At 44.3% G+C, this 23,855-nt stretch overlaps 1 protein-coding gene across 4 annotated transcripts in view; it reads left to right on the top strand.

The window, feature by feature from the left end:
• ULK4 (unc-51 like kinase 4) overlaps positions 1-23,855 on the top strand; it is a 941,213-nt gene that overhangs the window by 873,915 nt on the left and 43,443 nt on the right. The window contains exon 37 of one of the 4 annotated variants that reach the window (XM_069730128.1): positions 9,170-9,207. The exons of the other annotated variants lie outside the window; for them this stretch is intronic. Within the exon in view, the coding sequence (XP_069586229.1) occupies positions 9,170-9,207 (38 nt within the window). The remainder of the gene's footprint in view (positions 1-9,169; positions 9,208-23,855) is intronic. 4 annotated transcript variants of the gene reach the window in all.

Raw genomic sequence — 23,855 nt, forward strand, 5'->3', positions numbered from 1 at the left:
ATTTGACAAATGCCAGATTAATGAGAGAGCATGTTTTAAGGCATTTTTATTACCTTATTTTTCGGACTATAAGACGCACCTAGGTTTTAGAGGAGAAAATTAGAAAAAAAACATTGAAGCAAAAAATGTGGTAAATTCTATACTTAATATCCCCCATCCTGGTAGGCATGTCCCTATCCTTATCCTGGTATGCATGACCTCATCCTTTTCCTGGTATGCATGGCCCAATCCTTATCCTGGTATGCATGTCCCCATCCTTATCCTGGTATGCACGGCCCCATCTTTATCCTGGTATGATTGGCCCCATCCTTATCCTGGTATGCATGGCCTCATCCTTATCCTGGTATGCATGGCACCATCTTTATCCTGGTATGCACGGCCCCATCCTTATCCTGGTATGATTGGCACCATCCTTATCCTCGTATGGATGGCCCCATCATTATCCTGGTATGCTTGGCCCCATCCTTATCCTGGTATGATTGACCCCAATCCCTATCGTGGTATGCGGGGCCCCCATCTCCATCCTGGTATACATGGCCACATCATTATCCTGGTATGATTGGCCCCCTTCCCCATCCTAGTATGTATGGCCCCCAGCAGAACATAAAAAAGAAAAACATTCTTACCTTCCTTGCGCACCCTCGCAGCGTACTTTTTTTCTCATTAATGTACACTCTGCACCCCATCTTGACTGAAAAAAAAACAGAAATGTAATTTTTGCAAATTTATTAAACAAAAACCTGAAATATCACATGGTCATAAGTATTCTGACCCTTTGCTCAGTATTGAGTAGAAGCACCCTTTTGAGCTAGTACAGCCATGAGTCTTGGGAATGATGCAACAAGTTTTTCACACCTGGATTTGGGGATCCTCTGCCATTCTTCCTTGCAGATCCTATCCAGTTCCGTCAGGTTGGATTGTGAACGTTGGTGGACAGCCATTTTCAGGTCTCTCTAGAGATGAACCTTCGGCCAAGTCTGAGGTCCAGAGCACTCTGGTAGAGGTTTTCATCCAGGATATCTCTATACTTGGCCGCATTCATGTTTCCTTCAATGATAACCAGTCGTCCCATCCCTGCAGCTTAAAATCACCCCCATAGCATGATTCTGCCACCACCATGTTTCACTGTTAGGATTGTATTGGGCAGGTGATGAGCAGTGCCTTGTTTTCTCCTCACATACTGCTTAGAATTATCACCAAAAAGGTCTATCTTTGTCTCATCAGACCAGAGAATCTTATTTCTCATAGTCTGGGAGTCCTTCATGTGTTTTTTTTTTAGCAAACTCTATGTGGGCTTTCATGTCTTCCACTGAGGAGAGGCTTCCATCTGGCCACTCTGCCATAAAGGCCTAACTTGTGGAGGGCTGCAGTGATAGTTTACTTTGTGGAGCTTTCTCCCATTTCCATACTGCATCTCGAACTCAGCCACAGTGATCTTGGGGTTCTTCTTTACCTCTCTCACCAAGGCTCTTCTCCCACAATTGCTCAGTTTGGCCGGAGGGCCAGGCCTAGGAAGACTTCTAGTGGTCTCAAACTTCTTCCATTTAAGGATTATGGATGCCACTGTGCTCTTAGGAACCTTGAGTACTGCAGAAATTCTGTTGTAACCTTGGCCAGATCTGTGCCTTGTCACAATTCTGCCTCTGAGCTCCTTGGCCAGTTCCTTTGACCTCATGATTCTCATTTGGTCTGACATCCACTGTGAGCTGTGAGGTCTTGTATAGACAGGTGGGTGCCTTTCCAAATGAAGTACTATGAGTTTATTTAAACACAGCTGGACTCCAATGAAGGAGTAGAACCATCTCATGGAGGATCACAAGGAAATGGACATCATGTAACTTAAATATGAGTGTCTGAGCAAAGGGTCTGAATACTTATGACCATGTGATATTTCTGTTTTTCTTTTTATTAAATTTGCAAAAATTTCTACATTTCTGTTTTTTTCAGTCATGATGGGGTGCAGAGTGTACAATAATGTGAAAAAATTAACTTTTTTGAATTTACCAAATGGCTGCAATGAAACAGAGTGAAAAATTAAGTACCATATATACTCTAGTATAAGCCGACCCGAGTATAAGCCGACCCCCTAATTTTGCCACAAAAACTGGGAAAACTTATTGACTCGAGTATAAGCCTAGGGTAGGAAATGCAGCAGCTACCGGTGAATTTCAAAAATAAAAATAGATGCTCCATACCGTTCATTATTACCTCATAGATGCTCCATATAAAGCTGTGGCACATATAATGCTCTGCACCGTTCATTATTGCCCCATAGATACTCCATATAAAGCTGTGCCATATACAATGCTCCATACCGTTGATTATTGCCCCATAGATGCTCCATATAAAGCTGTGCCACATATAATGCTCTGCACCGTTCATTATGGCCCCATAGATGCTCCATATAAAGCTGTGCCACATATAATGCTCTGCACCGTTCATTATTGCCCCATAGATGCTCCATATAAAGCTGTGCCATATAGAATGCTCTGCACCGTTCATTATGGCCCCATAGATGCTCCATATAAAGCTGTGCCACATATAATGCTCTGCACCGTTCATTATGGCCCCATAGATGCTCCATATAAAGCTGTGCCATATATAATGCTCTGCACCGTTCATCATTGCCCCATAGATGCTCCATATAAAGCTGTGCCACATATAATGCTCTGCACCGTTCATTATTGCCCCATAGATGCTCCATATAAAGCTGTGCCATATAGAATGCTCTTTACCATTCATTATGGCCCCATAGATGCTCCATATAAAGCTGTGCCCCATATATAATGCTCTGCACCGTTCATTATGGCCCCATAGATGCTCCATATAAATCTGTGCCATATAGAATGCTGCTGCTGCAATAAAAAAAAAATCACATACTCACCTCTCTTCGCTCAGGACCCCCGGCGCTTTCAATATTTACCTGCTCCTCGTGCGGCTCCGTCTCCAGCACTGACGCTCAGCAGAGGGCGCGCACTGACTACGTCACCGCACCCTCTGACCTGAGCGTCACTGCCAGAGGACACTGGAGATGGAGCCACATCGGAACGAGGAGCAGGTAAATATCGCGCAGGGCTCCCCTCCCCGTATACTTACCTGCTCCTGGCGCGGTCCCTGCTTCTTCCACCGCTGCATCTTCTTCCTGTATTGAGTTGTCACAGTTACCGCTCATTGCAGTCATCACTATGCGGCTCCACATCTATGGGAGGTGGAGCTGCATATTCATTACTGTAATGAGCGGTACCATGTGACCACTCAATACAGGAAGAATCTGCAGCCTATATATTAGGGTGCCAAGTAAATGCATGGTAAAAATTAAGTAGCAAGTTTTTGAAGGTCTTACCTCCTAATTTTGTTCCTTTTTGGTAATTAGATATTTTATAATTTTCTCTTTTTAAGATTAGTTATCATTTACTGGTTGCTCAATGGCACATCATATTGCAGTTTTAAATGTTTGTTTAGTATTATTATTATTATTATTACTAGATGGTGGCCCGATTCTAACGCATCGGGTATTCTAGAATATGTATGTCCACGTAGTATATTGCCCAACCACGTAGTATATTGAATAAGTAAGACGAAAATCCAGCTCCGGAATAAAAAATCATCAAATTTATTTCCACATATTAAAATTCAGAAAAAGCTGTGGACAAAGAGCACCATGTGTGCTCGAAACGCGTTCAGCTAACTTATGGCTTCTTTTCTGGAATAGCTGTGCAGTCATTCCCAAGCAGCTTTTTCTGAATTTTAATATGTGGAAATAAATTTGATGATTTTTTTATTCCGGAGCTGGATTTTCTTCTTACTTATTCAATGTTGGGCGGTGGCGTTTTCCTTGCTCGGATGTTCCTGTGGACTTTCATGGATTTGCTGATGGGGGTGAGCTGAAACCTAACCTTTTTCATTGTTCACGTAGTATATTGCCCAGCCACGTGGTATGTTGCCCAGCCACGTAGTATATTGCCCAGCCACGTAGTATATTGCCCAGTCACGTAGTATATTGCCCAGTCACGTAGTATATTGCCCAGTCACGTAGTATATTGCCCAGCCACATAGTATATTGCCCAGTCACATAGTATATTGCCCAGCCACGTAGTATATTGCCCAGCCACGTAGTATATTGCCCAGCCATGTAGTATATTGCCCAGTCACGTAGTATATTGCCCAGCCACGTAGTATATCGCCCAGTCACGTAGTATATTGCCCAGCCACATAGTATATTGCCCAGTCACATAGTATATTGCCCAGTCACATAGTATATTGCCCAGCCACGTAGTATATTGCCCAGCCACGTAGTATATTGCCCAGCCACGTAGTTCACATAGTATATTGGTCAGCCACATAGTATATTGCCCAGCCACGTAGTATATTGCCCAGCCATGTAGTTCATGTAGTATATACTACCTGGCTGTCTTATATACTGCGTGAGCTGTGCTATATACTACATGGGCTGTGCTATATACTACGTGGCTGTGTTACATACTACGTGGCTGTGTTATATGCTATGTGGGCTGTGTTATATACTGCGTGAGCTGTGCTATATACTACCTGTCTGTTATATACTACGTGGGCTGTGCTATATACTACGTAGCTGTGCAATATACATGGCTGGGCAATATACTACGTGGCTGTGTTATATACTATGTGGCCTGTGTTATATACTACGTGGGCTGTGTTATATACTACGTAGGCTGTGCTGTATACTGCGTGGGCTGTGTTATACACTGTGTGAGCTGTGTTATACACTGTGGGTGGGGCTATATACTACATGGGCTGTTATACACTGTGTGGGCTGTGTTATATACTACGTAGGCTGTGCTATATGCTGCGTGGGCTGTGTTATACACTGCATGGGCGGCGCTATATACTACGTGGGCTGTGTTATACACTGTGGGCTGTGTTATATACTACGTGGGCTGTGCTATATACTACGTGGGCTGTGTTATACACTGCGTGGACTGTGCTATATACTATGTAGCTGTGCTATATACTACGTGGGCTGTGCTATATACTACGTGGCTGTGCTATATGCTACGTGGGTGTGCTGTATGCTAATATGCTATGTGGGCTGTTATATACTACGTGGCCTGTGCTATATACTACGTGGCCTGTGCTAATTGCTATGTGGGCTGTGTGTTGTGAATTCTGTGGCTGAATTCACTCCTGTGGTCACAAGTGGTACTGCAGCTTCTGAGCTTCCTCCCTCAGGTGTTCTGGTGAGCTCGTTAACTGCTTCCTTACTTAACTCCGCCTGATGCTGCTATCCTTGCTCCTTGTCAATGTTTCAGTGTTGGATCTGAGCTTCTCCTGATTGTTCCTGTGACCTGCTGCTCTGTATAGCTAAGTGCTTTTTGCTTTTTTGTTGCTTTTTTTCTGTCCAGCTTGTCTTTTGTTTTGCTGGAAGCTCTGAGACGCAAAGGGTGTACCGCCGTGCCGTTAGTTCGGCACGGTGGGTTTTTTTTTTGCCCCCTTTGCGTGGTTTTGCTTTAGGGTTTTTTGTAGACTGCAAAGTTCGCTTTACTGTCCTCGCTCTGTCCTAGAATATCGGGCCCCACTTTGCTGAATCTATTTCATCCCTACGTTTTGTCTTTTCATCTTACTCACAGTCATTATATGTGGGGGGCTGCCTTTTCCTTTGGGGAATTTCTCTGGGGCAAGTCAGGCCTATTTTTTCTATCTTCAGGCTAGCTAGTTTCTTAGGCTGTGCCGAGTTGCCTAGGTAGTTGTTAGGCGCAATCCACAGCCGCTTTTAGTTGTGTTTAGGATAGGATCAGGTGTGCAGTCTACAGAGTTTCCACGTCTCAGAGCTCGTTCTTGTATTTTTGGGTATTTGTCAGATCACTGTGTGCGCTCTGATCGCTAAGCACACTGTGTTTCTGGATTGTCTTCATAACACCTGTCATTAGCAAACATAACAGCTGTGTTATATGCTACATGGGCTGTTATATGCTACTTGGCTGTGGTATTTTTCTCTGCTGTATCTGTGTATCATGAATCGTGGTATGTGTTAAAGAGGGGGGCCCACTGAGATTCTTTCGCCCAGGGCCCTCAAAAACGTGGAGCCAGTCCTGGCTTCACTAATTGGTCACGCCCGGCCGGCCACGAACAATCAGCTACAGGCGCAGTCCGGCCGCGAATTGGTGCAGAATTTGAACCACGCTTCGCTAATTGATCGCGCCCAGCCGGCCGAATCCTGTGTATAAATTGCATTATTTTGAAAACTTTATAAATAAACTACATATATATTCTAGAATACTCGATGCGTTAGAATCGGGCCACCATCTACTAAATAGTATATCCAGTTAAAGATATGATGACAAACTGAGTGGTTATTGTGTGTACAATATTGTGGAAAACGGGAAACATGGAATAATTCACATACCTTGAGCAAGTGGTAAATCTAAATTTAATGTCAACATATTTTACATGGTGAATCCTTATGCCAAAAGGAACAAATTTGAAGGGTAAGTCTTACCAATTTGCAAAGTTCATTTTTCGTTGGCACCCTAATATATATATATACAGTATAGACCAAAAGTTTGGACACACCTTCTCATTTAAAGATTTTTCTGTATTTTCATGACTATGAAAATTGTACATTCACACTGAAGGCAACAAAACTATGAATTAACACATGTGGAATTATATACTTAACAAAAAGTGTGAAACAACTGAAATTATGTCTTATATTCTAGGTTCTTCAAAGTAGCCACCTTTTGCTTTGATGACTGCTTTGCACACTCTTGGCATTCTCTTGATGAGCTTCAAGAGGTAGTCACCAGGAATGGTCTTCCAACAATCTTGAAGGAGTTCTCAGAGATGTTTAGCCCTTGTTGGCCCTTTTGTCTTCACTCTGCAGTCCAGCTCACCCCAACCATCTATAGAGGCCAGGTCATCTAGCGTAGCACCCCATCACTCTCATTCTTGGTCAAATAGCCCTTACACAGCCTGGAGGTGTGTTTAAGGTCATTGTCCTGTTGAAAAATAAATGATGGTCCAACTAAACGCAAACCGGATGGAATAGCATGCTTCTGCAAGATGCTGTGGTAGCCATGCTTGTTCAGTATGCCTTCAATTTTGAATAAATACCCAACAGTGTCACCAGCAAAGCACCCCCACACCATCATACCTCCTCCTCCATGCTTACCGGTGGGAACCAGGCATGTAGAGTCCATCCGTTCACCTTTTCTGCGTCGCACAAAGACATGGTGGTTGGAACCAAAGATCTCAAATTTGAACTCATCAGACCAGCACAGATTTCCACTGGTCTAATGTCCATTCCTTGTGTTCTTTAGCCTAAACAAGTCTCTTCTGCTTGTTGCCTGTCCTTAGCAGTGGTTTCCTAGCAGCTGTTTTACCATGAAGGCCTGCTGCACAAAGTCTCCTCTTAACAGTTGTTGTAGAGATGTGTCTGCTGCTAGAACTCTGTGTGGCATTGACCTGGTCTCTAATCTGAGCTGTTGTTATCCTGCGATTTGATGACTGCTTTGCACACTCTTGGCATTCCCTTGATGAGCTTCAAGAGGTCGTCACCGGGAATGGTTTTCACTTCACAGGTGTGCCCTGTCAGGTGGGATTTCTTGCCTTTTAAATGGGATTGGGACCATTAGTTGTGTTGTGCAGAAGTCTGGTGGATACACAGCTGATAGTCCTACTGAATAGACTGTTAGAATTTGTATTATGGCAAGAAAAAAGCAGCTAAGTAAAGAAAAACGAGTGGCCATCATTACTTTAAGAAATGAAGGTCAGTCAGTCCGAAAAATTGGGAAAACTTTGAACGTGTCCCCAAGTGCAGTGGCAAAAACCATCAAGTGCTACAAAGAAACTGGCTCACATGAGGACCGCCCCAGGAAAGGAAGACCAAGAGTCACCTTTGCTTCTAAGGGTAAGTTTATCCGAGTCACCAGCTTCAGAAATCGCAGGTTAACAGCAGCTCAGATTAGAGACCAGGTCAATGCCACACAGAGTTCTAGCAGCAGACACATCTCTACAACAACTGTTAAGAGGAGACTTTGTGCAGCAGGCCTTCATGGTAAAATAGCTGCTAGGAAACCACTGCTAAGGACAGGCAACAAGCAGAAGAGACTTGTTTGGGCTAAAGAACACAAGGAATGGACATTAGACCAGTGGAAATCTGTGCTCTGGTCTGATGAGTCCAAATTTGAGATCTTTGGTTCCAACCACCGCATCTTTTTGTGTGACGCAGAAAAGTTGAACGGATGGGACTCTACATGCCGGGTTCTCACCGTGAAGCATGGAGGAGATGGTGTGGGGGTGCTTTGCTGGTGACACTGTTGGGGATTTATTCAAAATTGAAGGCATACTGAACCAGCATGGCCACCACAGCATCTTGCAGTGGCATGCTGTTCCATCCGGTTTGTGTTTAGTTGGGCCATCATTTATTTTTCAACAGGACAATGACCCCAAACACACCTCCAGGCTGTGTAAGGGCTGTTTGACCAAGAAGGAGAGTGATGGGGTGCTACGTCAGATGACCTGGCCTCCACAGAGTCAAAACAAAAGAAAGTCAAAACCGCACCCTTTTCTTTATAGATTGAAGGTCTCAGCGGACACAAGGGCGCACGTCCAAAACCAGGGTGCCCATCCTGGACAGTACCAAGACCACAAAGAACAAAAAGACAGCGCCACAATGGATGGTGAAAAAATAAGAGCTTACATTTATTCTGCCTCCTGTAGCTATACGAGGCAGAATTAATGTAAGCTCTTATTTTTTCACCATCCATTGTGGCACTGTCTTTTTGTTCTTTGTGGACCTGGCCTCCACAGTCACCATGTCAAATGTCGACAGATAGTTCATGCTGACACTGATACACTCTGAGTCTGCAGGACAGCTTGAATTGATTGGGGTTGCTTTTGCCCATCATCCAGATTGTCCTTCATAGCAAACTTTCATTAATTGTTCTCTGCCGTTAATGTCCAGGGAGATTAGCTGGGTTGTAAACGTCTTCATTATGTTGCACATCATGGACAAAGGAACATCAAGATCTCTTGAGATGGACTTGTAGTTTTCAAATTGTTGATATTTTTCAACAATTTTGCTTCTCAAGTCTTCAGACAGTTCTGTTCTCCTCTTTCTGTTCTCTATGTGTAGTGTGAGACACACAATGCAAAGATTGAATCAACTTCTCCCCTTTTTATCTGGTTTCAGGTGTGATTCATATTGGCCACACCTGTTACTTGCCACAGGTGAGTTTGAGTATCATATCATTGAAACAAAGTTGTTTACTCACAATTTTGAAAAGGTGCCAACAATTTTGTCCTGCCTATTTTTGGGGTTTTGTGTGAAATTAATTCCAATTTGCCTTTTTTTCTCTGCTTTTTTGTGTTATTCCAATACACACAAAGGAAAATACGTGTGTAACAAAACATGAGTAATTGCAATAATTTTCTTGGAGGAATACTTCATTTTCTGGAACAATTTTGAGGGTGACAACACTTTCAGCCATGATTGTACGTGTGTGTATGTTTTATTGAAAATAAAATTAAATGTGGCAAAGAAATCTGAAAAGATCAATGTTGGTAGGCACCGGGATTCTCCTGCTGCACAGGGGAGATCCCAAGCCTTGCCTGTATCTGCGGTCTCCCATTCTGCTTTGACCGCTGCAGGTGCTGCTGCGCATAGACATCTGTCCCAGCGTCTTGCTCAACTCCCAACCGACCTTTTTGCTTGCAGGCAGGCTGGACACTATGTCAGTATGTCTCCCAGATGTTCTGAAGACAACCACGTCCAGTGGCTGTCAGGGGAGGTTCTTTAGACACTACAGATATGTCCTCTAAGATAACCTTTATGGTATCTTCATCCTATGGACCGACTGCCCTCTCTACAGAGGCCTGTGTGTGGATTCTGGAGCTGAGGGCAATTTTGTGTCTTCTGCCTTTGTTTTGCAGCATGCTATTCCTTTGGACAAGCTCTATAGCGCTGTCACCGTTCGCCTAGTCAATGGGTCTGCACTGCTCAATCAAATTAGACATCAGACGATACCCCTTACCCTTAAGGTGCCCCCTGAGCATCAGGAGAAGATCTCGTGTATGGTTCCATCTGTAGGCATAGATGAGGTACTGTTGGGTATACCTTAGTTGCTCCGTCATTCACCCCATATAGATTGGGCAAGTAATAGCATATTGGGATGGAGTAAGTTATGCGAGGGATAGTGTCTTAGGCTCTACTTAGAGCTTGGGTCGTCTGCGATCCCTTCAGACCTAACTGCTCTTCCTAAGCACTATTGGCAATATGCAGATATATTCTCAAAAAAGGCTGTGGAGACTCTTCCACTTCATCGTCCCTACGATTGCCTCTATTGACCTCATTCTGGGGGCAGAACCTCCTCGGTGGCTTGTTTACCCGTTGTTTCTCCTGGAGACTGAGTCTATGTCGGAATATATCAGGGAGAACCTGGCGAGAGGGTTTATTAGGAAGTGTCTCCTGCGGGGGCTGGGTTCTTCTTTGTCCAGAAGAAGAGCTGAAAACTTTGTCCTTGCATAGACTATAGGGGTTTGAATGACATTACCATCAAAAATAAATACCCTTTGCCACTTATCTCTGAGCTATTAGATAGGCTACGGGGTGCTAGGATTTTCACTAAATTAGATCTGCGTGGGGCCTATAATTTAATTTGCATACAAGAAGGAGATGAATGGAAGACTGCATTTAATACTTGGGATGGTTATTATGAGTACTTAGTGATGCCGTTTGGTCGCTGTAATGCCCCCGCAGTCTTCCAGGATTTCTTTAACGACATCTTTCGAGAGCTGCTATCCACTTCTGTAGTGGTGTATCTGGATGACATCCTTATCCACTCCCCTGACCTTGACACTCAGCGAAAAGATGTCTGTAAGGTCTTCGAGCTCTTGCGCGCAAATTTCCTTTACCCCAAATAGGAAAAGTGCACATTTGAGCACTACCGTTTCTAGGGTATATTATTTCTGCCCAGGGCTTGGCAATGGACCGGTGATGAACTAGCAGGAACCACATTCACTTAAAGCGGTGCAGCGCTTCATGGGATTTATCAACTATAACCGCCAGTTCATTCCCCACTTTTCTACCCTAGGAACTCCATTGGTAGCCCTCACCAACAAGGGAGATAACTGTAAGCAGTGGTCCGAGGAGGTTTCTGAAGCCTTTACTTCCCTAAAGTCCCACTTCACTAGGGCGCCAGTGCTACATCGGCCCAATGTGGATAAGCCCTGTATCCCGGAAATGGATGCCTCTTCCGTCGGTGCAGGAGCAGTCCTGTACCAGAAGGATGCTCACGGTCGGAAACATCCCTGTTTCTTTTTCTCTAAGACCTTCTCACCGGCGGAGAGGAGTTGTTTTTTTTTATCTCAAATAGATTTTTATTAAGTATAAAATCACAATAAACATTTTACAACAGGGATACAGGGATTTTGAAAAGATCCGCAATATATATCCCAACATTACCACCCCCTTCTCCCCATTTAGACAGCTCATGCTCTTCCCTTAGGATATCGTATACCGGCATATACTTTAGTATTATGTGATGACTCCTACTGTCCCCTTATAAACAAACATTCCAACAGGAAAAAACTTCCCAGAACGTTCTTCCCTCATTCTTCCCCTACCCCAATTCCAGCCAAGGCGTCCACAGTTTATCATAAAACTCCACTCCCCCTCTTTTCTGGTAAACTCCCTTTTCTAGAGTAATAACATGTTTCAAATATTGAAGGTATTCTCCTCTCCAAGGTGGATCCTCTTTTATCCAGTTTCTTGCTATGACCTTCCAAGCCATGTACAATAGTCTAGCAATTGCTATCTTCAAATTGTTATCTACTCTTATCTCCTCTACATATCCCAACAAACACACCACAGGTTCCCTTGGGACCACACATCTATAAGCCCCCTCTATTCTATTCTGATAATCACAAACTAGAAAGCAGCCAACCTCGGACACGTCCAGAGCATGTGAAGCAGTCCAGCATTGTCATTCTTAAGCCCCCGTCACACACAGCGAGATCGCTAGCGAGATCGCTGAGTTTTGTGACGCAACAGCGATCTCAGTAGCGATCTCGCTATGTGTGACACGTACCAGCGATCAGGCCCCTGCTGTGAGATCGCTGGTCGTGTCGGAATGGCCTGGGCCATTTTTTGATCGTTGAGGTCCCGCTGACATCGCTGAATCGGCGTGTGTGACGCCGATTCAGCGATGTCTTCGCTGGTAACCAGGGTAAACATCGGGTAACTAAGCGCAGGGCCGCGCTTAGTAACCCGATGTTTACCCTGGTTACCATCCTAAAAGTTAAAAAAAAAAAACACTACATACTTACCTATCGCTGTCTGTCCTCGGCGCTCAGCTTCTCTGGTCTGGCTGTGAGCGCCGGTCAGCCGGAAAGCAGAGCAGTGACGTCACCGCTCTGCTTTCTGGCCACTGTGCTCACAGCCAGACCAGAGAAGCAGAGCGCCGAGGACAGACAGCGATAGGTAAGTATGTAGCGGTTGTTTTTTTTTTACTTTAACGATGGTAACCAGGGTAAACATCGGGTTACTAAGCGCGACCCTGCGCTTAGTTACCCGATGTTTACCCTGGTTACCGGGGACCTCGGGATCGTTGGTCGCTGGAGAGCTGTCTGTGTGACAGCTCTCCAGCGACCAAACAGCGACGCTGCAGCAATCCGGATCGTTGTCGGTATCGCTGCAGCGTCGCTATGTGTGACGGGGCCTTTACACCTAGGGCACTCCGAGTCAGACCACAATCCGGCCTTATACAAAACTAGATGGCAGCCCGATTCTAAAGAATCGGGAGTCTAGAATCCATATATACTTTATTTATTCAAATGTAAGAATAATACAATTAATAAATAATAGTAAGAAAGAACAAAAATAATAGGCAGTATATGGAGAAAACACCAAACAAAAGTTCAAAATTGGTGTGAAAATGTCACTGAACCACTTCACAACTAAATATATATAGTTTTGGTAAATGGTATTATCATTTTTTTGACGAAATTCGGCAGGAGCTTGAAGAGCAACGTCACTGGGCCCGCCTCCACGCAGTAGAAACTTGCTGTGAGGTAAAAATTCAAAAATCACACCAAAATGGCGGGCGGAGTGTGTCACAGTACGGCACGTTTCTGATTGGTCGCTCGCAGCAGGTGGCAACCAATCAGACACTGGACACTGTTGACGTCACTTATCTCCGGACATTAGCTCCGGACATTAGCTCCGGACATTAGCTCCGGACATTAGCTCCGGACATTAGCTTCGGACAAAGCCACGGAAGTTGGCACAAATTGCAGGAAGTAGTATTCTAGGCAATTATATATTAGGTATCTGGAGATCTATATACTCTATGTAGGATATAAAGCTGAGACAGTCTATATGGTTCATCCAGTGACAGTTTTGGTATCCATTCTAACACAGACATCCATTCATCCTCTAAATGGCCCTATTCTCTTTCCCATTTAGTTCTAGCGCCAATCGGGAAACCTAGTAAATGAGTATGTAGTAGGTCTCTGTACAAGGTGGAAATAACCCCTCTCATTGCCCCCTCTCCACACACATACTACAACACTAAATCGCCTTGAATTTTAAACCAATCTCCCCTGTTCTGGGCATTAAACGCATGTCTTACCTGTGCATATTGATATCCTCCAGAAGCCCTCATACCAAATTCCGATTGCAGCTGGGAAAAGGATTTCAGCTCTCGCCGCTCTAGAACCTGATAGGCATATCATATCCCCCTGGCCTGCCATTCTGGTAAACATCCCATTGCCATAAACTCCGGTAAATTGTTATTAAACCACAGCGGGGAGAACCTGGTAAGACTGCAGGAATTTGTCTGACTCTTCCCCATAATTTATACATCAGGAATAGCGTAGGACAGATTTTTCCAGGTGCCCCCAGAGACCCATCTTCCAAGCACTGTACCGCAGGACATCCTGTCGTCACCCTCTCTATCAGCTGTTGTACCACACTGGAAGACGCCTCACGCTCCCAGCCCTTTAAGTGCTGGCACTGAGCCACCAGGAAGTATATTTCAGGGTTAGGCAAAGCCAAACCTCCTTCGTCCTTAGGTCTCTGAAGCGTCTCCAACCTAATACTGCTGCTTCCCCCACACCAAATTCCTAAATAAGGAGTTAATCAACTTAAATTTCCCACGTGGTATCGAAATAGGTGAGATATGGAGAACGCGGAGAGGAGTTATTCTATCGGGGACAGGGAGTTAGTGGCCAGGAAATTGACCTTCTCAGAGTGGAGACATCTTCTAGAGGGTGCTCGGCACCCCTTCAAGGCCTTCACGGATCACAAGAATCTGCTCTATTTGCAGACAGCTCAACGGCTGAATTCTCACCAGGCCAGGTGGTCCTTATTCTTCTCCAGATTTAACTTCACTATCCATTTTTTGTCTGGGGAGAAGAATTTAAGTGTGGATGCCCTGTCACATTCTGTAGTCTCATCCGAAGAGGGGAATGAGCCACGGCTAATTGTCCCTTCGGAGAGTGTCCAAACGGTGGCACCAGTGTTGGCACCAGTGTTGCTAGAGCAGGTGCCTCCGGGCAAATCCTATGCACCAGCTAACTTGCAGCTGGAGGTACACTCTTGGGCACACAATTCCAAGCAGGGTGGGTATTTCGGCTCCAAGAGGACCACTGAGCTTCTGGTGAGGTGTTATTGGTGGCCTTGGATGGCTCGTGATGTAAGGGACTAAGTTCAAGCTTGTGTCTCGTGTGCCAGAAATCGGCCTTCGAGGCAGAGACCCGCAGGCTTGCTGCATTCCTTATCTGTCGCAGATAGGCCCTGTGAGATGGTTGGGATGGATTTTATTGTGGATCTACCTAAGTCTGGTAACAACAGTGTTATTTGGGTGGTCACATTTCTCCAAAATGGTTCATCTGGTCCCTCTCCACGCATGCCATCTGTGTGGGCCTTGGCAGTATTATTTGTGAAAAATATTTTCCACCTTCATGGGATGCCTGACAAGATTGTCAGTGACCGAGGTCCCCAGTTCGCATCTCAGTTCTGGAGAGAGCTTTGTCGGCTGCTTAGTATTGAGCTCAATCTCTCCTCTGCATACCATCTCGAGACGAATAGGCTGGTGGAAAGGGCCAACAGACTCTGATCACATACTTACGGCATGTTGTGTCTGCCAGGCATGACGACTGGTCGTCTTTGCTGCCTTGGTCAGAGTTTGCTCTTAATAATGCTCTCTCTGACTCTACAGGTCTGACGCCGTTTCTCTTAAACTACGGTCAGCATCCTCGTGTCCATGTGCCCATGCCCATCTCATCTTTGGACCCTAGGGTAGTGGAATGGGCAGTGGAGGCTCGTGACATCTGGGATCGCCCGCAGGATGCCATCAAGATTTCCAAAGAGAGAATGAGGGTCTCCGCTGACATTCATCGTCGTCCTTCTCCAGTCTTTGTCCCTAGCGATTTAGTGTGGCTGTCAGCTCGTAACATCAAGCTGAGAGTGGAGTCCACTAAATTTGCTTCCCGCTATCTGGGTCATTTCAAGGTCCTTGAACAGGTGAATCCTGTAGTATATCCTCAGCCTTCCACACCACACACACCACTACATATGAACATTATGGACACCTTCCATGTCTCTTTCTTAAAGCCTATATATGTCTCTGTCTTCTGGGACTCATGATTGGAGTTCAGGCATATCCTCTGATGATTTTGAAGTTAATACCATTGTCGGTCCAAGGTGGTGCATAGTAAAAAATGTTTTGGGGTGGACTGGAAGGGCCATGGTCCAGAGGATAGGACCTGGGAACCTTTGGAGCACATTTGTGCCCCCCAGTTTATTGCGGCTTTCAAGCATGGCAAACATCACCAGAGGGATGCTAGCAGGGGGGTAATGTTAGGCGACAGGATTCTCCCACTGCACAGGGTAGATCCCTAGCCTTGCTTGCATCTGCGGTCTCCCATTCTGCATTGACCGCTGCGATTGCTGCTGAGCATAGACATCGATCCCAGCATCTTGCTCAAGCTCGTGCTATTTGTCTGGTTACTGCTGGCTCTTCAGCCAAGCCTATGGTAACCAGCGGTAGATAGCGACGAGCGAACACTCTGGAGACTAAGTCCAGAAATCACCCTACTGAGCATGCTCGTGATGTGGCAACGTCTCATTGGTAGTCGGTCATCAGCTGCTCTGGTGATGTGGCAGCTCCGGATTGGTCCTCAGGCAAGGTCCTGTCCGACTGGACTTGAGCTGTACATATAAAAGGTTATCAGAGGCGCATGCTGGTGCGCTAGTATTAACCTAATTTCATGTGTGAATGTACTTTGCAACGGTGTGGTCTGTGTCAGCATGTGCTCAGGATCGGCTGTTAGCCATTAGAATTCCGGCACCTCCGGAGAGGAGTTTGTTCATATGGATTCAGGGCTGGCATATAGCCACTAGAATTCTGGCACCTCCGGAGAGGAGTTGTTTGAGTGCAGTTACTGTCTGTCTGACCACTGTTGCTACCGGTTCCGTTGGTGGGCTTCGATCCTCTGTGAAGTTAACAGGGATCGTGTCTAGCGTCATGTTTTTCATTACTGTGTACGAGTTACACAGCTCTATTGCAGAGCATCAGCTTCGTTACTGTGTGCGAGTGACACTACTTTGTGTGCTGCTCACTGAGTGACTTTTAACTCAGTGCGAGCTGCATTAGCTGCAGTTTTACATCTCTGCACGGTGGACCCCAGGTTGCAATTGCACTTCCTCATTAAATCTATTTAGTGCAATCCTCCAACCCTAACAAATGTAGCTCATGTTTAATCATACCAGCCTATAGTGGTACCCCACGTCCACATTGTTGGTGTCTGAGTTGAAGTGGAGGTCTACTGATCCAGCCACGGGTCCATCAAGAGTCATGCTCATCTCATTAGTAAATAAAACCCTTGAACACTTTTTCTAAACATATTTCTTGGCCCAGTCTTGATGTTTCATCTTATCTGTCTTGTACAGTACAATGGTGGTCTGGTGGTTTCAGCCTTCCTTAACTTGGACGTGTTTCTGAGCACGGAACAGGGAGGCTAGAGTTCTGGAATATGACAATATGATATCACTGAAGGATAATGGGTTCCTGGTTACTTCACATTTCATTCATTCAAATCTTTGGCAGTTAGTGCAAAAACTGTGATGGTTCTGTGATCCTGATCCAATATTTTAGCAATTTCAACAGAGCTGCATTTGTTTCGAAAACTTGTAACAATTTTTAACCTTTCAGAGTCAGTTAATCCTCTTTTTTGGCCCAATTTGTCAGAGAAAAACAAACTGCCTTATCATTTGCACACCAGTGCAAAGCCATGAAAAAATTATAAGGAGGGTAATACAGTCATCCATTGACCCTTGAAGGCAACCACTTGCAGTCCTCATTAAAATATTTTGAAAGTGTAGTTGAGCTACTCCTACACTCAGAATTTTTTCCTTGCTTTGCAATTTGTGCAAAGCCTTTATAAGTATGGTCATTCATAAACCCTTGAAGGCAATAAATGGCATCCCTCATTCAAATATTGAAGATTAAAAACACTTTATGTGCTGCTATAATCTGGTGGTGTGGAAAAGTTGGGGCTAATCCAAGCTTTGTTCATTTTTATCAGAGTGAGCTTGTCAGCACTCTCTGTTGACAGGCGAAAGCGCCTGTCTGTTTTGACCCCCCTCCGGTGGCACTAAAAAGCCGCTCAGACAATACGCTAGCACAACACCCGCAAGGCATAGAAGGACAGCTCATGCAAGGTGTCCTGCTTTGAGACCCAAAAGCAGAAGTTCTCAGAGAAATTAGGGAGTACTTTGGTTTTGTTGGCTAGGTATTGCTTGATATCGTTAAAACTTTTCCCTCCTTGTCAAAAATATCCGGTAATTAGAGCCTGGATACTGGGAGGGTGTCATGAAATTGGGCCAGGCCTTGACAGTGTACCCCTGACTCTGCTGTAAATGGTGTGTCTCCCTCAATTCTCTTTATTTTGGCAAGGAAGCTTGCCCGCTGTTGCAAGCGCTGTTTGATGGGAATTTTTTCAACATATTTTCCATAATGACCTTTTGCTATAGCACCATTTTAGTAGACCTCTCCACCTCAGGAAGGAGAGACGCAAGCTTCTCATTGTAGTGAGGGTCTAGCAGGGTGAACAACCAGTACTCTTTTTTGGCCAAGATAAATGTAACACGAGGGTCACGGTAAAGGCAGCGGTACATAATATCAGCTGTATGTGCCAAGGTCCCTACAGCCAACACTTCCCTGTCTCCACCATGATGACTACCCTCCATGTCCTCCTCCTCCATCTCTTCCTCCTTATTACCCTCCTCAGCCCATCCACGTAGGAGAGATAGGACAAAGCTTGTGTGTGTACTAGCCTCTGTTGCAGCCACCTGCTGTTCCTCCTCCTCCTCCACCACCTCTTCATTTTTACCCAATCTGCACTGAGCAGATGAGATGAGGCTGGGCTGGGTAGTATCTCCCTGTCTTCCTCCAACTCGTCCGCATGCAAAGCTTCTTGTTTAATTGCCAGCAGCGACTATTTAAGTAGGCACAGAAGCGGGACTGTTGTGCTGATTATGGAGTCATCGCCTCTCACCATCTTTGTGGAGTCCTCAAAGTTTTGGAGAACTCCACAAATGTAAGACATCCATGCCCACTTTTCAGTTGTTATTTCTGGAGGCTGACCAGAATACTGATGGGCGTGTTGGAGCTGGTATTCCACAAGTGCCCTGTGCTGCTCACAAAGCTTTGCAAGCATATGAAATGTGGAGTTCCAGCATGTAGTGGTGTCACACACTAGTAGGTGGGCTGGCACTTGCGCTGCTGCAGCACTGCCAGAGTGGCAGCAGGTGTCGCTGACTTGCGGAAATGGGCACTGACATGGCGTACCTTGACCAGAAGCTCTGGCAAATCTGGGTAGGTTTTCAGAAAATTCTGAACTACCAAGATTTGTCTGGTCTGTTATTCCTTTCAATAACTTTACCGCGGTGTGTGGTTTGTCTCCTAGACTAATTAGCTTTAGGAGAGTCTGTTGCCACTTCTCTGAGACAGTGTTGCAGAGCTTCCAGCATCCAGCTGATGTGGGCAACGCATTCTAAGATAGCACATCGTAGATGGAGGATTTGGAAGAGCAGAAGGGGGTGCAGGAAACCCTGATAAAAGTAGGGCTAGCAATCCTCGGCATCAGTAGCACATAGGGATCCTGTAGCAGGACAATTTTGTTTTTTATTTCAAACCAACAAAATTTCACACAAACCAAGTTGTACAGCATATATGACAATAGTCAACTTTTGAGCAACCAAATTTGTACATCGGTGGCGGTCTTTAAAGATTTTAAATCACCATAATTTTACACAAAGCATGTTAAACTATATGACTAATTGACTTAATGAGAGATATTTTAACTTTTTTTGAGTTTTATATGCCATTGTAATATTATAATAACCGCGTTAAACTGTGAGGAAGACTGACTGAATCCATAATAAAATTTGAGTTTTAGATACCCCGTAATGTAACAGAAAGCACATATTACTCAATGGATGACCGATTCAATCCAGAAAAATGTTTGAATGTAAATAGTTTGAAAGTGTAGTTGATCTACTCCTACACTCATAAAGGCTTTTCACAAAGTGCATAGCCAGGAAAAATTATGATGAGGGTAATACAGTAATCCCATGCCCTTTCATTTTGCAAAAAGGGTTCATCCTGCTCTCTTCCTTCTCGGATCACACCCATCACATACCAGCCATGTTGTCTCTCCAGTTTGAGGTACATGACCCTGGTTCCAGCCATTAGCTCTTACAGCCTTCGAGGCAAGTGTTCTGTCTATACTGACCGCTGGTTGAACGAGATGTGATGATGGGTCCCAAACTCTTCTATGGACCCTCATCTCCACTGCCACTTGTACGCAATGACACACACCCGGCCCCACAGTCCGCTCAATAGTTGCTGGATCCTGGCTCTCCCATCTGCAGTTCGCAAAAACCCCAGTGATGTAGGCTGCGGCTTGGGGTCGGCCCTTGGTGGTTTTGGCAAAGCATCTGGTTCCAGCCCCAGGCTCCTTCCACCTAGGCTGAATCCAGAAATATTTTTCAAGTCTTTTTTGGATTGTTATATACCATTGAAATGTAACAGAAAACACCTAATACTCTATGGATGACTAATTTAATCCAGAAATATTTTTCAACACTTTTTTGGAGTGTTATATACCATCAAAATGTAACAGATAGCACGTAATACTCTATGGGTGAGTAATTGAATCCAGAAATATTTTTCAACACTTTTTTGGAGTGTTATATACCATCGAAATGTAACAGAAAGCACGTAATACTGTATGGTTTAGTAATTGAATCCAGAAAAAAATGTAAGCGATTTTGGGAGTGTTATTTCACACCGAAATGTATCACAAAGCATGTAATACTCAATAGATGATAATATAGTAATTTTTTCACCCCCAAAAAAAGAATGTGGTCAACTGCTGCAGCTGTATATTTTGCAATGTACTGCAAAGCCCTAAGCCTTACCTAGACACTGTATTCAGCCATTCTCCCTGCTCCTGCAACTGTCCCTCCCTAGGCTAAATTCAGTATGTATCTGATACCAACAGCAAAGCACAATCTTAGCCCTTAGAAGTAATTTTAGTATGATGGTTCAGCATCAGTACCAGTATAAACACTAGAGGACTCTGATTCATTAAACTGTGCACACACAGGCTTAGACAAGCTCTCTCTCCCTCAAATAAGAACAGTTCCTGAGCTGTGCAATGATGTCAGTGATCCGACACTGCTGTGCTGGTCCTTTTATAACTTCTGATAAGGTAATGCATCCAGCCAATCACAGTATGCCACTACCAAGATGGCTACGACATTACAGTGATTCGCAGGCAATTCCGTCATGCTTATTGGCGGGGTGGGGATTCGAGTTGCAAATTTGAGCACCGGCTAATGCTTGCCGAGTACCGAGCACCCAGATATACTAATGATATTTGAGTATCATCGAGCACATTCGCTCATCCCTACCTAGCAACCATCTAGTGTGGATCAGGTGCCATTGCACATGTGGCCTCAGGTCACCTAAAGTAGAAGATAACTCAGGAACGACCGCCCACTATCTTTTTGACTGCTGGATAGTGCGGGTTCTCTATCTGCAGCAATACTTTTTGCTGTTGCTTCATTAGAAGAGGGTTAGCGCCAACAGCTACTGCTCTATATACTCAAGAGGTGCACATCTTGGGTGGTCCTAAAGATAGAAGATTAAATCTATACCTACAGTGATTGGATTTACACCGAAAATATTCCACTCTCTGTAATTATAGTTTAAAAAAAATGTCAGAAACACGGGAACCATGCCACTTCCAAACTGAGAGCACCCAATTTTTGATCTTATGGCAAGCTCGATGCTAGCAGTGCCATTTTTGTGCAATTTTGGAGTACACAATGATTAACGTTAATTTTTAGCTTAGTTTACACCCAAAAAATTTTGCAAATACACTTAGATATGGGATCAATTGTTGCTTTAAAAGTAGCTTGTGACATGGTGATACACGCAGTTATGTAATGGCACAGAGGAGTATTCTAATACATTGAAAGTATAAGTAGTAATCCTCTAAGGGACTTTAAAAATATTCAATTAAAAAAATTAAATAAGTCTCCAAAAAGATGTTATTCTGCATAAATTACATAAAATCAGATTTATCAGGTTTCCACATAGATAATATCCTAATAATTAAATTTATTTATACACATTTTACTTTTTCTCTGTACTGAACACACGCATGATGAGCAGAGCGTGCATGTATATTTGCTGTAAGGAGAGCCTAAGTAACGAGACACAACTTATACATATACATCCTGAACATAGTAAATTATGCCTTTGGCTTCTATTAACTCTGTTCCTATAAACGCTTAACAGAATTCAAGGGAATGTATCACCTTCATCATCGAAGAGGTGTTTATACGTTTTCTGAATTTCTGGGAGTAATATTGGAATGTACGGTAATATCTATGTTAGATTAATGTGACTTGCTTTTCTGACCAAAATAACACATTTTAGTGTAAATTAAAAAGTCAGAATATTTCCTGTTCTCAAAAAAAATTGTATTATCTACAGTGGTAAATCTGATTATTTCTCTTTTATGTATCAAGAAATTGAGCTTTGACAAGATAACCCATTCAAATATTGCAGAAGGTCGAAACCAGTAGTGGCTGTCCTGCTTATTAAAAGGAACCAGTCAGGTTAGATTAAGTTAACAACCTGCAAAAATAAGGTTCATTTGTAGGTTAAAAGTGTTAGCAAGGTGCCCAGCCACTGTACTGAAAGTGCGGCATCAGGGAGAAAATGAACTTTAACAGCTGGCTCTGCACTGATGTACTGCAGAGCATGCTCTCAGTTGTAATGCTGATAGGTGTGGACCCACTGTGCCTTTGGCCGGGCTTATCCTTGTGTAGCATGACTAAGCAACTACCTGTGTTCACTAGATCCTCTGGTGGTGGTGAGGTTATTCTTGACTGCAAGTAGTTGCCAGATGTGACTACAGGGCAGTCCCCGGGGCTGCGGCAGCTAACCGAAGGGTAAGAGGCACGGGTACAAGGGGGGTCAAGACAGAGGCGAAGTCAGACTGTCCAAGGTCAGGACAGGCAGCACAGGATCAGAAAATGTACTGAGGTCAGGAGCGGAGAGGTCAGGCACAGCAGGGTTAAATTCCTGCAGGATTTCCGCCGTGACATCAGTCAGTGCCTGGGTGTGCTTATAACTGCCACTCACACTTGGTGAGAGAAGACCATGTCTTCGCTCACCATCTCCAGAACTGCATTACTAGCATACTAAGTGTTTGGAAATTAGTCAAAGGGTCATGTAAAAGTGGTCGTAGAGGGAATTAAACACCAAACCTTTTTCACTGGGTGACCAAGCCTACACCCTAGAGGAAGACTCAGTTTGAACTTTGCCTTGAGGCCTCTTGGTTTCTTTGTTTGCCATAATGAAGGCCCTATTCTTCTTGATTGTTTAATTTAGTCCTAGACTGTGGTTGTGTACGGTCAGCATAGGTGCAATGTTTCGTTGGTAACAACTGCTTAGCGTTCTTGTCTTTACTGGCACATTTCGTTTAAGTCTTGTTGATTTATCTTGCAGAAGTCTATAGAACATTACAGCAATTTGGACAGGCCTAAGGCTGCTGCCACATCTGACCCAATTATAATCTACCAGGGCTCTCATCTGACCTAGTACTAGCTTGTAGTTATTTTTTCCTGTAAGACAAAAGATCTCAGTGAAACTGTAGCAGGTTTTGTCTTCTTAGACAATTTATCATCCAGAGAATGTGTAGCAGACTTCTACCACCTCATTTATCTCCGTATTAATAGAATTCCCCAGGATGACTTTCCATGAACTCCATTTGTATTATATCCCCATTCGCCATAATGGCTGTGACCAAAAGTTTTTAACTGTATAGTGACTCATTTATGCTAAGCACTATATATACATATATATATATATCGTGACGCCGTGAGGGGTATGGTGCTGGATGGTAGATACCGGTATATTCTCTCCAGCAAGTACCTTTCACACTGGTAAACAGCAGGGAATGAAATCAAGACCTGGCCTTGAACTTCTCTTCTATTCCGGGTTTTTGGGGCAATGCCCGGATTGCACAGCTGCAGGTCTGAGGACAGCATAGACAGTCAGAACTCCTCAGTGTGTTGGTGGGTGCTTTGAGCTGAAGGGTGTTTTGTGGCAACATCAGACCTGTGCGACCTGGCACATCCGGGCCTTAGCCTATGTGGTGGAAACAAGCTGGACTTTTGCTTTGTCTGTTGTACGACTGCTTTTTTATTTTCTGCTACCAGTGTGGATAAAACACTGTGCTTGAACTGAAAACCTGTGTGTGCCTCTTTACTGAGTCCCTGCCATTGCCTATCC

Source organism: Ranitomeya imitator, chromosome 6, assembly GCF_032444005.1.
Source record: "Ranitomeya imitator isolate aRanImi1 chromosome 6, aRanImi1.pri, whole genome shotgun sequence".
Taxonomy (NCBI): domain Eukaryota; kingdom Metazoa; phylum Chordata; class Amphibia; order Anura; family Dendrobatidae; genus Ranitomeya; species Ranitomeya imitator.